The following is a 17,500-nucleotide window of genomic DNA, read 5'->3' as shown; positions in this document are numbered from 1 at the left end:
AACAACAGCAGACACTGACCACAACAACGACAATATCAGCAGCAGCAGCAACAACAACAAACACTGCCTGCAACAACAACAACGACAATAGCAGCAGCAACAACAACAGACACTGAACGCAACAACAACAACGACAATTGCAGCAACAACAACAACAACAGACACTGAACGCAACAACAACAACGACAATATCAGCAGCAGCAACAACAACAACAAACACTGCCCGCAACAACAACAACGACAATAGCAGCAGCAACAACAACAGACACTGACCGCAACAACAACAATGACAATAGCAGCAGCAACAACAACAGACACTGAACGCAACAACAACAATGACAATACCAGCAGCAGCAACAACAACAACAACAGTCAGCAACAACAACAACAACAATAGCAGCAGCAACAAGAGACACTGACCGCAACAACGACAATAAACATACACAAAAATTACCACAACAAGAACAACAGTCATCATCATCATCATCATCATCATCATCATCAACAGCAGCCGCCACAACAATGACTAAACCGACCAACTGACACCAGAAACGTCTGCTGATACATCAACTACAGATTGTGAAGAGAACTGCAATAATTGAAGTTGAAGACGGCGATGACGATGATGGTGATGATGATGTTGATGATGATGATGATGTTTGTATATTTGCAGGCGTTTGTGTCTGTCCTTCTGCCTGTTGGTCTTTGTCTCTCTCTCTCTGTCTTTCTGTCTCTATGTTTCTGTCTGTCTGTCTGCCTGTATGTCTGTCTCCTTCTCTCCCTTTCTCTGTCTGTCTGTATCTGCCCCCTCTCTCTGTCTCTCTGTCTCTGTCTGTCTCTGTCTCTGTCTCTAACTCTCTCTCTCTGTTTTTGTATCAATGTCTCTTTCTCTTCTGATCTCATAACTCCCCCCCACCCCACCCCCCAACCACCCTACCTACACCCACACCCACCCAGCGACACACCCGCACACCAACACCCACACACAAACACACGCGCACCCCCGCCCCCGCCCCCCCCCCCCCCACACACACACACACACCCCTCCGCACCCCTCCCTACACACACACTACACAAACACACACACAAACGCACATGCACACAAACACACACATGCCCACACACCCACACACGCAGACCCCCACCCCCCAACACACACACACATACAAACACAAACGAAGCCCCCCCCCAACCCACACACGCACCCCCCCCCTCACCCCCCACCCCACCCACACACCCACAGCCACCACCCCCCTCCCCCCCCCCACCCGCGCCCCTTCTATACCCTTCCCTTCCCCCCTCCCCTCTCCCACACAAACACAAACGTATCCACACACCCACACAAGCACCCCCTCCCCTCCCCTCCCACCTCCCCCCCCCCCCCCGCACCCCTCACACACACACATACAGACTGACCCCACAGTGGCGGCGACTTCTGGGGCCCTGCCCGGGATAACGGCAGAGGCCAGCAAGGCGGGCAGTGAGGTGAAGAACTGTGGTGGCCCCTCCGTCAGCCCCACGATGATGAAGCGGGCTATCTCCTGCCTGCAATGACCACACACTTCACTTGTAGCAACGGCATTCAGCGGCAGTAGACGTATGATTAGTAATATGTTAATACCAATGGTAGCAGCAGAAGATTCGATTAAAGTAAGATAAATTAATAGTGCAGTGGTAGCAGCAGCAACAGCAGCAGCAGCAGCAGCAGTAGTAGTAGTAGTAGTAGTAGTAGTAGTAGTAGTAGTAGTAGCAGCAGCAGATCTGATTAAAGTAAGATGAATTAATAGTGCAGTGGTAGCAGCAGCAACAGCAGCAGTGGTAGTAGTAGTAGTAGTAGCAGCAGCAGCAAAGCAGATTTGATTAAAGTAAGATTTTGATTAAAATAAGCATCAGCAACAGCATCATCATCATCATCATCATCATTATCATCATCATCAGCAGCAGCAGCAGCAGCAGCAGTAGTAGTAGTAGCAGCAGCAGCAGCAGCAGCAGCAGCAGCAGCAGTAGTAGTAGTAGTAGTAGTAGTAGTAGCAGCAGCAGCAGCAGCAGCAGTAGTAGTAGTAGTAGTAGTAGTAGTAGTAGTAGCAGCAGCAGCAGCAGCAGCAGCAGCAGTAGTAGTAGTAGTAGTAGTAGTAGCAGCAGCAGCAGCAACATCAATGTAATAAAATAATGATAGTAGTAGTAGTTGTAGGAGCGACGATATCATAAAGTCAGATATCCTCTCTCTCTCTTGATGAAATAATGATAGTAGTAGTAGTAGCGACGATATCATCAAGTCAGATATCCCCCCCTCCTCTCTCTCTCTCTCTCTCTGAGTTTGTTTGTCTGTTTGTCTCTCTCGAGTCGCTGTTGTCTGTCTGTCTCTCTGTTTGTCGGTCTGTCTTTGTCTCTCTCGGTCTCTCTCTCAACTGAAAGAAATTATTAATCATGGACATATTGTATCAGATAATATGTTATCAATGCTATGGAAAGAAGAGGAAGAAGTTGATTTGTAGACAGTGATCCATCATGGTGAAGTACTATAAGTAAATAGCTTCTGTGTGATGTGTACATTGATTAATTAATTGTATTTTCATTATGAATGTGCGTTCATTTTTGGATAGTCGCTGTGGATAACCCAGTGTTGTTTTAAATGCAACCGCAAACGATCCACCCTTTCCCATGGAGTGTGGCCCGAGACTGGTGTACACTGTGAGTTGTGTTTTGATTTCTCTGTTATTCTGTGTCTATCTCTCTGTCTCTGTCTGTCTGCCTGTCTGTCTCTCTCTTAAGGATAGATTGGAAGAATAGGCTATGCCTAAATTCTTGATCCGTGAATAAAGTAAAACGTTTTGAGTTCTCTCTCTCTCTCTCTGCCGGCATACTGATGACAGAAAATGAAGATATGATACTTTCACTTGCAAAATATGTATCCGAGGCAGAAAATATAAGTAAAACGTCTACAATGGGCCCGAATACTTATTAATCATATAAAAAAAAATAGTATGGGTTCTATGAGGGGAAAAAAGCATAGATAAAAAGAAAGGGTTACATTTGGATGGTCAGTTTCGACTGTGTAATTATATAATGTGTTCGTATTGATATGATGCGTTTCGATGATACAGGCTTAAATAATTATTGTAATTATGATTTAGATGTACTTTGTTATGTGTTCGTATTGATCTGATGTTTGTCGATGTTACATGCTTAAATAATCATCATTTGATTTATATGTTCTTTGTAATCCCTGTACTGTCCAAACCTTGGAGACGAACAACTGGAAAAAAGGCACAGTACCCCCCCTGTCACATGGACTTTTTTAGCTAATGACAAAGTGCCAAAGTGTCGTTTCTCTCTTAGTTTATTTTGCTTCAATTCTTTTTTTTCCCCTTTCTGTTCCATTTTATTTGTTTTGCGCCATTTTTTTTTAAATCATGATTTGTACTTACTACGTCACTAGAGCTTTACAGCTAATGACATTAAACATTTCAGTGTTCAGTGTTCTCTCTCTCTGTCAATCAGGGCCTATGGATAGCGAAACATGACGAGACATACACAGGGTAATCAGTGGCGTCCGCACTCAGCTCCTGGGTGACGTTGGTCTGGTCAGTGCGTGGACAGAAGAGACGCTGCCTGTTCTCATTCAGTGACCACAGGTACTGGGCCTGCCAGGCATGGCGTTTTCTCCTGCTGGCGTCATCGCCGCTGTCGTCATCGTCAGCGTCATCGTCACTGTTTGTGTCACCGTTGACGTCACTGCTGGCGTCACCAGTGGAGTCTGCAACATTAAGCAAATGTTTGTTACTGTGTGCTCCCCCCACCCTCCCCCCAGCAGAGCGCTGTCTTGGTAATCCAACGACTTGTCTAACTATACTTGAGTTCCAGTTATATGGAATAGACAGCTGTGTTTTAGGTATATGCAGAAATCATTTTACCTCCTTCTTCTTCTGCTCAGTGCTGGACCAGCGAGGTTTTAGTGAAGATTAGGCATCTGCTCTTTCTTTCTTTCTTTATCCATTTGTGTATTTATTCATTTGTTTATACATTAGTTTATTTATTTGTTTATTTACTTATTTATTCATTTATTTATTTATATGTTTATTTATTTATTGGTTGATTCATTTATTCATTCATTTATCTATCTATCTATCTATCTATCTGTCTGTCTGTCTATCTGTCTATCTATCGATCTGTCTATCTATTTATCTATCTATCTACTTATTTATTCATTTAGCGATTTGTATCTTCATTTATCCATGTATCTATGCATTTATCTACTTATTCATTGCAACAAATGTGGTGCAGCATATACATATATATATATATATACACATATACATATATATATATATATATATATATGTGTGTGTGTGTGTGTGTGTGTGTGTGTGTGTGTGTGTGTGTGTGTGTGTGTGTATGGTTCAGTTCGTTCGCCCGGACAAACCTACTTGGAAACTGAAAATGACACTTCCTACCACTTTCTTTCTCTCCTAACCTCACTCACCAAAACACACACACACACACACACACACACGCACGCACGCACGCACACACACACATACCCCCCCCCCCCCCCAACTCCTCCCCAAAACAACAGCAACAACAATAACAACAACAACAACAACAACAACAAAAAAAAAAAAAAAAAAAAAAAAAAAAAAAAAAAAAGAAGAAAGAACGCACTCACGCACAAAACAGAGTTGAGTGTGCTTGTGGGCTCAAATGGGGAGACTGGGACCACACAGTCGAGTGTCATCCACTTCAAGGATGCGTCTTTAGGTGTGTTGCTCTAATTACCTGACCAACACTGCAAGTGTCTGTATCTCTGGGGCCTGGTTAACGCCGGTATATCAGTATGACAGGAAACGTAGAGTACAGCCTTGTCACGCAGTCCCAAACCAAAATGGACCTCCATAGCAACATCGTCATCATCATCGTCATCCTCCTGCTCCTTCATCGTCATCAATATAAACAAAATAGTCTCAAAGTCTGTGGCCTTTCATGCCCTGCTCTCATGGTGACCTCAGTTTCGATACCCCTCCACTTCCTTGCTTGGGGTGAGTCCTGTCAATGTCGTCAGTGTCGGCAGATTCATGGGGGACTGTTGTTTGAGGGACGTGATGGCGGTCTCCACTCTGGGAGTGACGCTCACTCAGTCTGGCTCCGCGACTAAGCCATTATTGTCGTTAGTAGGGGACTTAGTAGGTGGTGTCCTAAGTACGTTAAAACAGAACAGGCACCACTGAACACCACCGAAGTGACTCAGCAGCAGTGCAGGGTCTCCTCTGGTGTGTGGCCTCCTGGCGACCTAATATCGATGGTTCCGTGTGGACTGCCGACGCTGGAACTGCGACGGACGAACCCGGGTGTGGCTGTGTATGGGGGAATCTAAATGAGCGGCGTGGGAGTAATGCCACTGAAACGGTGCAGATGATGGGGCAGAAAAAAAACAACAACAAAAAAAACAAAAACGCACACACGCACAAAACAAAAACCAGCACGATCTTACCGTCCTCGCAGGGGATGGAGCTGTTCATTTTCCTCAGGTCCTTCACGGAGCAAGGTAACTCTACAAGCAGAACGTCAAGCAACTCCTTCAGCATGGCTTCGCGCTTCTCTGCAGCTTCACTGGGACTTTCTGTAGCAACCGTGCTCTCTGTGGAAGACTGCCCGAGGACACCAGCTCGGTAGCAGCAAACCACCATCAAGCCGCAAAGAAGAGCGCGTATGGACATTCTCATGGAGTCTAAGGGAAGTGGGGGTGATTGAAGATTTTCTCTGAAACGAGAAAGCGTGTACGGTTGTGGTGGTTACAACACAGTGACAGCAAAACGGTACCTCGTACGTGATGTGAATGTAGCTTCACTGCCAATGAAAAAAAACAAAAACAACAAAAACACCCCCCCTCCAAAACAACAACAACAAAACAAACAAAAAAACAATAGAAAGTGGTATTTCAAGTCATAAAACAATATCCAAAAACAATAAGCCTAAAACTGAGAAAATAGCCTGTTGAAACACCACTCTAGATAAACTGTGTGAATGTTCAGCCTTCCAGAGTTATTTCCCTTTATTCTGATGACGTCATACGTGCTGGCCAGTGAAGGAAAGTATTCGAATTTGAATTGACTATTGTGTTAGTTTGTAAGCGTATACTTTCTAATGTGCATTTTTTTTCTCTGCTTTATCAGAGTATTTCAGAGACTCAGTATTGATTCAAATGGGGTTGGGAGTGTTTGCCCACCAGAAGAACAGGACACACAGACAAACAGACAAACACATCGATATATATACGCACACTAACAGTTTCCATACAAACAATACGACCAACACTACAAAGGAACTAGAAAAAAACACACTTAAATTTACCTGAATTGGCAATGGAGACAAAAGTTCGTCAGCCGCCTTCTCCAAGATCTCTGTTCAAAGTGCGTCTCCTGGGTGGAACGGTGTTAAAATATATGATCCGGTCCACATAAATAATCGATAAACTATGACAGTTTGCCGCACCCTGAATAACCAAGCCCTCTACACCCACACACATGCGGGTACGCACGTATGTAACTATGCGTAAGCACCACACTCCTCCCTCCTTCAACCCCAAAACTAACAACAACAACAACAACAACACACACACACACACACACACATACACACACACACAGAGGGGCGGAAGCGTGAGGGCTGAATGTGAGATCACTCGACCATGGGGAGTTCCGGTATTTGTACATTAAAGTCATGATATTACCCTTTAATCTCTCTGTGTGTGTGTGTGTGTGTGTGTGTGTGTGTGTGTGTGTGTCTGTGTCTGTGTCTGTGTGTCTGTGTGTGTCTGTGTGTCTGTGTGTCTGTCTCTCTTTCTCTCTCTCTCTCATTACCCTTTTCATATATAGTTTAAAAAAAAAATCAGATTGTCCTGTTTCTTTCCTTCTTTCTTTCTCTTTGTTTTGTTTCTTATTTAATGATATTTTCTTCTCGTTTTTAGTTAATGATAGGCATGCATGTGTTAGTTTATTTCACTGCTAGATTATATGAGCAATGTCTTGTGTGGAAACTTGAAGTTTACACCAGAAAGATTAGGATAACACTCGTATTTGATATGAACATTAGTAAAGGACTGCATGTATATATATATATATATATATATATATATATATATATATATATATATATATTCATCAGCGTTTTCCTCGTTGCACAAACCGCTTTACAATCCACACACACGCCATACGAAACACACTCAATCCTCAGCTCACAATCATGCACAATAAACATAATATGCGCATACAAACATGTACGTACAATACATACATACATACATACATACATTCGACGCACACACAATACAGCGTTGCAATTATAATTATCTACACAATCAACAAACTACTTTCATGATTGAGAGAGGGTCAAGAGGAAATGCTGCTGGAAGAGGAAAGTCTTGAGGTTAGATTTAAAAGGTAATGAGGGGTTGTGATGGACGTGGTGAGGCAAAGAGTTCCATATTTGAACAGCAGATGATGAAAAGGCTGGACCACCGTGCTGTTTTCTTTTGTATTTTGGGACGCGGAAGGTTCTATCATCGGCAGCAGAGCGAAGAGAACGGGAGGGTACATAGATCTGAAAGATGTCAGAGAGGTATCGGGGTACAGTTCCAGATATCACATGGTAGCAGAGACAGGCGGCTTTGTATTTGATTCTTTGCTCTATGGGTAACCAGTGCAACTCGTTTAGAAGGGGTGCGCAATGTGTGGATCTTTTTGCTTTATAAATCAGTTTGGCGGTGAGGTTTTTTTTTTTACCTGCTGTAGTGGTCTGAGGAGTGTTCGCGGACAACCGATTAGAAAAGAATTGCAATAGTCTAATCAAGAGAGTATGCATGAACTAATTAGTGTTTTGGTTGCGACGAGTGTGAGGTAGTGGTGTTTTGAGCTGATTCGTCTGAGTTCAAAGTAGGCTGCTTGACAGGTATGACATGTACCATGATGTGAATATGAAGGAATACAAATTTATCACTCGACTTTAATTAATCTTGAGAAATATCAAAACACGCGGGCATGATCAATGTCCTTGAAACACAACTAGAATTGTTTAGACATTAGTTCCGCTTGACATGACATGGCATTATCACACATCTGTTTTACATATTGGATCAAACTGGTGTACGTGTATGTAAACTTTCAGTTTTATCCCAATCATTATCGATTATTATTAAAAAAAAACACGAAAAAAAAAGAACAAAAATTGGTCAGGCTTGGAAACAGGTGACGTTGACTAATTGTCTGCTGAGATTATGATTCATTTTATCTCTGTCTCTTTGTCTGTCTCTAGATTGAACTATCTCTCGATTTCTCTTTCTGTGTCTTCTGTCTCTCTATATGTGTCTGTTTCTGTCTGTCTCTGTCTTCCTTTAGCCCTCGATCCATCTTTCTCTTTCTCCCCCCCCCCCCGCCCCCCTCACTTTTCTCTCTCTCTCTCTTTCCTTCTTTCTGTCTATGTCTGCGTGTCTGTCTGTCTGTGTCTGTCTGTCTGTTTCTTTCTTTCTCTCCCTGTGTGTGCCCATCCCCCCCCTCTTCCTCCCCATCTGTCCCCTATCTCAAATCCGCTCTCAATTGCCATGTCCATCCATCTCTCTGTTCCTACACCCCACACCCCTCCCGTCTCTCTCTCTCTCTCTCTCTCTCTCTCTCTCTCTCTCTCTCTCTTCATTCCTCTTGCTTCACCAACCCCATCCTGGTAAACACGGTGTTGTTTGAAATCGGTGACATCAGGTGGAAGATATGGTGGCTGCCAGAACAACGAACACACGGAGAAGACCTACTGTTCCACGACAGTTCCCCGGGGTGTTACCAGCGGTAAGGGAGGTAAACACGCTGACGCAAACGACCCACCCCCCGTGGAAACACTTGTTTAGGAGCTGAGGCACTTGAGTGTTCAGGAATGCCTGGTATTGAATGGCAGAAGTTTATGATCAACCAGAGAATGAGGTATTGGTAGAAAAAAAAGGGGGTGGAGGGACGTGGGGGGATGGGGGTGGGGGGCGGCGGATGGGGGGCGGGGGAGGCGGGGGGCTGGGTGGTAAATTTCAGTTTGAGTTTTCTCAAGGAGACGCGACTACTTTTGGACAAATCCATGTACGCTACACCGCATCTGCGAGGCAGATGCCTGACAGCAGCATAACCCAAAGCGCTTGTCAGGCCTTGAGTGCCTGCATGACGGGCGCAATAGCCGAGTGGTTAAAGCGTTGGACTTTCAATCTGAGGGTCCCGGGTTCGAATCACGGTGACGGCGCCTGGTGGGTAAAGGGTGGGGATTTTTACGATCTCCCAGGTCAACATATGTGCAGACCTGCTAGTGTCCGAACCCCCTTCGTGTGTAAATGCATGCAGAAGATCAAATACGCACGTTAAAGATCCTGTAATCCATGTCAGCGTTCGGTGGGTTATGGAAACAAGAACATACCCAGCATGCACACCCCGGAAAGCGGAGTATGGCTGCCTACATGGCGGGGTAAAAACGGTCATGCACGTAAAAGCCCACTCGTGTACATGCGAGTGAACGTGGGAGTTGCAGCCCACGAACGCAGAAGAAGAAGAAGAGTGCCTGCATGTGTATTTGTGTACCCACCAGAGTGGATTTCTTCTACAGAAATGTACCAGAGAACATCATTAATTATTATGTTGCCATGGGTTTTTCCTCATTGCGCCAGGTGCGTGCTGCACGCGTGACCTTGGTGTATCGTCTCTCCCGAACTGCTGGACGCTCAGTTGGATTATTCCAGAGAGAAAGGGAGAGAGCGGGAATCGAACTGTATCGGCAGATGGGCGTCTTATCTATACTGCTACCTTCTTCCCTGACTGAGAGCGAGAGCGAGACAGGAAGAGAGAGAGAGAGAGGGGTCAGCCTGTTACATGTCATTGCTTTAGTAAGGAACACATTGAACTCTGCTGTACACTGTCCTGTACTCCAACTATTGCTTTACCACAGAACACTAATGTCCACAGTCTTGTCTGGTGTTTTTAGCACAGTACAGAATCCATCATTAGCACGGAGCACCGTAGAAGTCAACCCTTCTTTCGTGATACAAGCATGCAACCTACAGGGTTCACAGAACTTTCATGTACACTTGGGAAGCTGAACAGTATTCATCTCGGGAGAATGGTGACACGATGTTGAATTTCCACCAAACAGTGGTATTAGCAGCTGATGTAATGACCACTACTCATGAACTGATGTGTTTTGTGGCACGTGCACTTCAATTTCTATGACGAAACTCCACATCTAGAGGTGCTTTGTGGCACGTGCACTTCAATTTCTATGACGAAACTCCACATCTACCGTTCACAACAACCGAATGATTGCAAATTCTGGGCTGAAAATAATATCGATTTTTTCTTGCACATTTTTCAAGTCGATCACGATGCATGAAACAGCCTGTTGTGCAGTCAGTGAGAAGCTTAGGTGGGTCATACACAGCCTGCATAATAATAAACTTCTTTCGATAATTTCAGTTTCTGTTTCTCAAGGAGGCGTCACTGCGTTCGGACAAATCCATATTATACGCTGCACAACATTATGCCAGACAGATGCCTGACCAGCAATATAACCCAACGCGCTTAGTCAGGCCTTGAGTGCTTGCATAATGTGTATTTGTGTACCTGAGTGGATTCTTTCTACATGATTTTGCCAGAGGACAACCTTTTTGTTGCCATGGGTGCTTTCTCAGTGCGCCAAGTGCGTGCTACACGCGGGACCACGGTTTAGCGTCTCATCCGAATGACTAGACGCCCGGTTTGATTTTCCAGTCTTCTTCTTCTGCGTTCACTCGTATGCACACGAGTGGGCTTTTACGTGTATGACTGTTTTTACCCCGCCATGTAGGCAGCCATACTCCGTTTTCGGGGAGGTGCATGCTGGGTATGTTCTTGTTTCCATAACCCACCGAACGCTGACATGGATTACTGGATCTTTAACGTGCGTATTTGATCTTCTGCTTGCATATACGCACGAAGGGGGTTCATGCACTAGCAGGTCTGCACAAATGTTGACCTGGGAGATCGTAAAAATCTCCACCCTTTATCCACCAGGCGCCGTCACCGTGATTCGAACCCGGGACCCTCAGACTGACAGTCCAACGCTTTAACCACTCGGCTATTGCGCCCGTCGATTTTCCAGTCAACTTGGGAGACAAGGCGAGATCGGGAATTGAACCCAGACCGTCACGGACACACTGTTTCAGCACAATAGCTTCTTTACTATTCTGCCACTTTTCTCCGTATTCAACCTTCCTCGCTCGATATTTTCTTTACATTTCTTTTCAAAAATTCTATGAAAACGTGCACGCTTTTACGAAGCGGTCCTCAAGAGATTGGGAATCCTGTACAATTGCCATGCCAGGGACCACTACTGCTGCCAGTCTTCTTTCCTGGAACCTGAAACCTGTCAGTGCACGTACAGTGTCAGTTCAGTGGCAGTGTGTAGGAGGTGTGTCAAAGCGTGTGAAATGATCCAAAAACGCTACGCAAACCCGCTGTTCAGGTCTTTGGGTGTCTACCCTAGGTCTCTATGAAGTATCGGTATGAAGTTTCAGTTTCTCACGGACGCGTCACTGCGTTCGGACAAATCCACATACGCTTTACCACATCTACCAGGCAGACGCCTGACCAGCAGCATAACCCAACGTTTTTAGTCAAACATTGAGTGCATGCTTATATGTCTGTGTACCTATTAGCGTAGATTTCTTCCACAGATTTTTGCCAGAGGACAGCACTCTCGTTGCCATGGATTCTTTTCCAGTGTGCCAATTGCGTGCTGCTCACGGACCTAGGATTATCGTCTCATCCGAATAACTAGACGCTCAGTTCTATTTTCCAGTCAAACTTGGGAGAAAGGGCGAGAGCGGGATTCGAATCGGGTTCCTCACGGACTCCCTGTATTGGCAGGGGAGCGTCACTACCACTCGGCCACTTCCCTCCTTTCCAGTTTCAGTGTCAGTTTCAGTAGCTCAAGGAGGCGTCACTGTGCTCGGACAAATCCATATACGCTACACCACATCTGCCAAGCAGATGACTGACCAGCAGTGTAACCCAACGCGCTTTGTCAGGCCTTGAGAAAAAATATATAAAATAAAATGAAATAAAATAAATAAATAAATAAATATTAATAATATATATTTCTTTTTTTAAATAATGAAAATGAAATAAATAAATAGATAAGTAAATAAATAAAATAAATAAATAAATAAGACAACAATGATGATAAATAAGCAAATATATATATATATATATATATATATATATATATATATATACAAAAGACACCAGACAACCCCAAACCTATACTGTCTCCCTTCCCTGTATTGGCAGACCAGCGTCTTATCCATTCCGCCACTTGAAATGAAATAAACTCAGCTAACAAAATAAATACACACACAAAAAACACACCAAAATCAACAAAAAGTAGTAAACTGAAAGGGAAATTACCGAAATGAAGATAAGCAGAAACGTGCCTCACAGTGAGGTACAACTACTGTCATGTGGTGGGAGTAGGCAGACCGCAAAACAAGGTGATAAAAACACAAGATCAAAAGAGAGTACAAAGGGCGCGGTATTGCAAACGTCGCAGCGTGGTTCCAGAGTTTAGCTGTGCCATCTACACATACATCGTGCTTCGTGTGAAGGTGTATATTCAGGCCACAGACCGTGATGGGGGAAAGAAGCGAGAACGTGACTGGGGGGAGGGGTGGTCGTGGAATTGGGGTAGGGAGGTAGAAGGGTTAGAGGGGTGACGCACAATTTTTACATTGACGACCCAGGACCAACCAAATTACGGGGGATGATCGGGGAAAGCGGTAATTTATATACACGCATGAGCGCGCGGGCGCACACACACACACACACACACACACACACACACACACACACTCGAACATACACACACACACACACACACACACACACACACACACACACACATATATATATATATATATATATATATATATATATACTCTCTGTCTGTCTCTCTCTCTGTCTCTATCAATCGGTCTGTCTGTCTGACTGTCTGTCGGTCTCTCCCCTCCTCTCTCTCTCTCTCTCTCTCTCTCTCTCTCTCTCTCTCTCTCTCTCTCAAGCACACAAAGGAGTGCTGGAAGGAGGAATGTGATTTCATTCCCCAAAAAGGAAACTACGCAGAACACCCCGAGTGCTTTGGGGTACTATGTCGGTAAAGTGTCTCCATATCCATACAAAGGCTATCACCAACGACGGTGGTGATGCTATATTGACCATGTTGTTTTCGCTATGTCCTTAAATTTAATGGACTGTGTAACCTTGCGACGCACATTGTCACTATGAAGTGTTTGCCTTTTAGGGCCGCCCTTTATTATGTTTTTTCCCTCCATGTGCCCCTATGCGATCTTTTTGAACAAACCTGGATTGTGTCAGCCGCCATGGCGAAGTGGTTAGCGTCGCTCTCATCCAGAGTTGAATCGTGCCTGTGGGCTCAAATGAGAAGACTGGGACCGCACTGTCAAGGGTCAACCATTTCACGGATGCGTCTTTGAGAGCGTTGTACAAATTCCCTGACACCAACACTGCAGGTGTCTGTATCTCTCAGGGCTGGTTGACGCCCGGGATGTATCATGAGATTTCGTCATTGTCATTTCGTCCCAAACCTAAATGGACCGACATATTAACATCTTTATCATCCCACTCATGTAAACAACAACAACCCCCCCCCCCCCCCAAAACCAACAAAAAAACCAACCAAACAAACAAACAAAAACAACAACAACAACAACAAACAAACAAACAAAAGATTCTAGTGTACAACAAGTGGTCCACTCTGACGTCAGTTGTTCCATTCCCTCTCTCTCTCTTTCTCTCTCTGTTAATCTAGTGTAATATTACATGCTGTGAGTTTGATTTAGTTTTCATTTAACATTCATGTATTTATGTAGTATTTATGTATTTATTTATCTATTCATTTATCTATTTATTTCTTTATCTACGTAGTTATTCATTTGTGTTTATTCATATGTGTTTATCAATTCACAGCCTGATCATTACAGAAAGCAGCAGCAACAATAAAAACACAAAAAAAACCACAAGAACTATCGTTCTGACGTCAGCCTAAAATCAAGGAGCCTAGAGAGGGGGAGTTGAGGGCACACTTGAGCTTTCTTACCATTGCAGTTTTGTGTTAAAAGGAGAAGCGTGGATGTCCAGGGAAGAAGAAGAAGATGAAGAAGAAGAAGATGATAGTGATGAAGTTGTAGTAGTAGTAGTAGTAGTAGAATAATAACAATAATAATAATAATAATATGATGATGATGATAGTGAATAATAAGAAGGTGAAAATGATGATGATGATGATGATGATTATGATGAAGATGATGATGATAAAGAAGAAGAATATGATGATGATTATTATTATCATGATGGTGAAGAAAAAGAAGAAGAAGAGGAGGAGGAGGAGGAGGAGGAAAAGGGAGAAGAAGAAGAAAAGGGTGATGATGATGATAATGACAAGTAGTAGTAGTAGTAGTAGTAGTAGTAGTATCATAGTCACACACACACACACACACACACACACACACACACACACACAAAGCAAAAACTACCACAACTCAGTCACCCAAAACCCCTCATAGGCCCTTAACATTCTCATCCCCCTCTCCTCCAACCCACCTCCCCCTCCCCCACGCGCTCTCCTCCCCCCCCCCCCTCCTCCGCCCTTCCGTCCTGTACCCCCTAGCCACATCACAGACGCCCGCTTGTCTACGCCAGTGACGGCAATGGGAGACCACCGCTGCGTTCTTCTCTACCAGAAACTTTTACAGGAAACCGACCAATGAAAATCCTTGCTTCTCTTTATTTTTCTACATGCCTGGCCCAATCACTGTCCTTGTACTCCGCCTTCAGACAGCGCGTCAGCCTTCAATAGGCTGGTGAGGCGGTGGGTGGGTGGGGTGTGGAAAGTTGGAGGGGAGTGAGGGTGGGGGGTGCGGGGGGGGGAACACAGTGTTTGACCACTGATGAGGGCGATGTCGAGTGAAGGGGGGGGGGGGGGTGTGCGTGGAGGGGGTGGGGGAAGGGGGCGGGTGTTGGTGGGGCAGTGGAGAGAGAGAGAGAGAGAGAGAGAGAGAGAGAGATAAAGAGAGAGAGAATGAATGAGAAAGAGAAGGAGAGATAATTAGAGGCAGAGAGAAAAAGAGAGTGAGAGAGAGAAAGAGTAAGAGAGATAAAGAGAGAGAGAGAGAATTCATCTTTCTTTCTTTTCAGCATAAGCTTATATTCTCTCCTTTCTTTTGCGTAAGCTATCCTTTTCTCTGGGTCTGCTTTCTTCGTTCTTCTAAATTTCCTTAACAACCCCCTTACTGCTTTCTTCTTTCGAGCACATTCTTCGTCATACCAGTCATTCTTTCTCTTTTTAATTCCTGACGTTCTTATCAAGCAGGCAGCTGCACTGAATAACGATTTGATGAAAAATTCAAGGGAAATATCAACATCTGTATCTAAAGCCACAAAAGCATTATGTAAATTTTCTTTGAATTCGGCTGACTTTCGCTCATTTTGGTAGATATGTAAAAAATCTTCAGACCATACAAAGCGATCTTCAGTATTATTTTCGGCTGCAAGTGGTCGATCAACATTATGCACAAATTTTTTCCATTTGAATTCAACTGGAAGGTGCCACGAGTCGATGCGATCACCAACATACAAGTCACAAGAAAATGCAGAGAACATATCTTTGGACATGATAACATAGTCAATCACACTGGCACCATGCGGCGAAACGTAAGTGAAATTCCCACTTGCATCATTCTCACAACAGCCATTCAATATGATACAATTAAACAAAAAGCAGAAATCGAGTAAGGACTTACCAAAATTGTTCACAACGCTGTCTTTTGATTTTCTATTGACAGAGTCAAAAATGCCTTCATCATCATAATCATCACAGTCATGTGCATAATTAAACATGTTTTCAGCTGAAGGCTGTTCACTTCCAGTTCTGGCGTTAAGATCTCCCATAATCAGCAAGTTGACATCTTCGCTTTGCAGGAGGTGTACAAGACATTCTTCTAAATTCACAATACCATCTTTAATCAACATATCATTATACAATGGGCCGTTCTCTGATACAACGTAGCATCCAATCAGAAGAACATCTTGATCACTGTTAAAGACAGATTTTCTAAATTTGACTGCGACTACGTTGCTACAGTTGATATTGACAAAAGAGACTAATTCAGATAATGATTTCCTTATCAGAAGTAAAACGCCACCCGAGTTCCCAGTCGTGAGAGTTTTTTCGCAGGAGCAGCAAACTTTACATAATCATGAAATATACCATTAAAGTCAAATGATTCATCAACAAAAGCTTCCGTCAGACAGGCAATATCAAATTTCGATATATATTCAATAAAGGACACATCATTCAACTTGTTATACAGGTTCTCAACGTAAAAAAACAAGAAAACTCAACTCCCCAAGATGACCCGACCTGTCCTACCGCACACTGGTCCTTGAAGATCGTCTGGGGCATGCGTCGTTGGCCTGAGTCTTGTTGACAGGTGGGGAACCCTGACTGGACCAGAACCGGTGTAACCCAGCACTGCTCTGTCCACCTCTCGCCACGCCCCCTCTACCTCCACGCTGAACTCGTGCACCACGTGCACTGTCACTGTCACTGCCCTGGCTGACACATCGAGGGGAGGTCCCGTCCGCTCAGTACGGAACAAACTGGAGAGAGAGAGAGAGAGAATGAGAAAGAGAAAGAGAGAGAATTAAACACAGAGATAAAAAGAGAGTGTGAGAGAGAAAGAGACAGAGGGAGAGAGAGAGAGAGCAAAAGAGAGAGAGAGGGAGAGAATGAGAGAGAAATAGAGACACACAGCAAGAGAGAGAGAGAGACATAGAATGAGAGAAAGAGAACGAATGGGGCAGAAATAGAGAAAGAGAGTGAGAGAGAGAGAAAAAAGAGAGAGAGAGACAGATAGACAGACAGACAGACAGAAACAGAGAGAGAGAGAGAGAGAGAGAGAGAGAGAGGAATACACTAGCAACTGCTGGCACCACGCCTCCTCAAAGTTTGCTTGTCTTGTATTTTGATCGTTGCCAGTTAAATCAAAGAAAGGTAAGAAAAAATAACTAAATAAGATAAAATCAACTAAAATTTTAAAAAAGATTAAAAAAAAGAAGAAAATTTCTAAAATAAGTGGAGAGTGCAATTCTAGTGCGTTTTGCCGGTTATGATATGTTTTACTCTCTGCGTGTATCTCTTAGCTGCTAATCTAAAAAGAAAAAGGATTTTCAACAGGATTGATATTTCGTCCGCCACAGACTGTTTCTATTGTTGTCGGATACTCATTTCATTAAGCTGCATTAAGTTCACACTACACATAGTGCTTTGGACAAAACAACATCCGAAAATAGTACTGCTATGCCGTGCAGGCCATCTCACACATTGTCGTGGCTAGCTGGAAGAGGGGATAGAGTGTGTCACGTGGAAAAAACAA

At 44.0% G+C, this 17,500-nt stretch overlaps 1 protein-coding gene across 1 annotated transcript in view; it reads right to left on the bottom strand.

The window, feature by feature from the left end:
* LOC143298914 (uncharacterized) overlaps positions 1-17,500 on the bottom strand; it is a 24,807-nt gene that overhangs the window by 5,660 nt on the left and 1,647 nt on the right. The window contains exons 2-5 of the mRNA XM_076611945.1: positions 6,349-6,416; positions 5,489-5,757; positions 3,535-3,757; positions 1,417-1,545 (exon numbers count right to left, since the gene is read on the bottom strand). Of these exons, the coding sequence (XP_076468060.1) occupies positions 1,417-1,545; positions 3,535-3,757; positions 5,489-5,720 (584 nt within the window). The 5' untranslated portion in view covers positions 5,721-5,757; positions 6,349-6,416. The remainder of the gene's footprint in view (positions 1-1,416; positions 1,546-3,534; positions 3,758-5,488; positions 5,758-6,348; positions 6,417-17,500) is intronic.

Source organism: Babylonia areolata, chromosome 24, assembly GCF_041734735.1.
Source record: "Babylonia areolata isolate BAREFJ2019XMU chromosome 24, ASM4173473v1, whole genome shotgun sequence".
Classification (NCBI taxonomy): domain Eukaryota; kingdom Metazoa; phylum Mollusca; class Gastropoda; order Neogastropoda; family Buccinidae; genus Babylonia; species Babylonia areolata.
The sequence above is the reverse complement of the archived record's forward strand: the minus strand, read 5'-3'. Positions and strand labels throughout refer to the sequence as shown.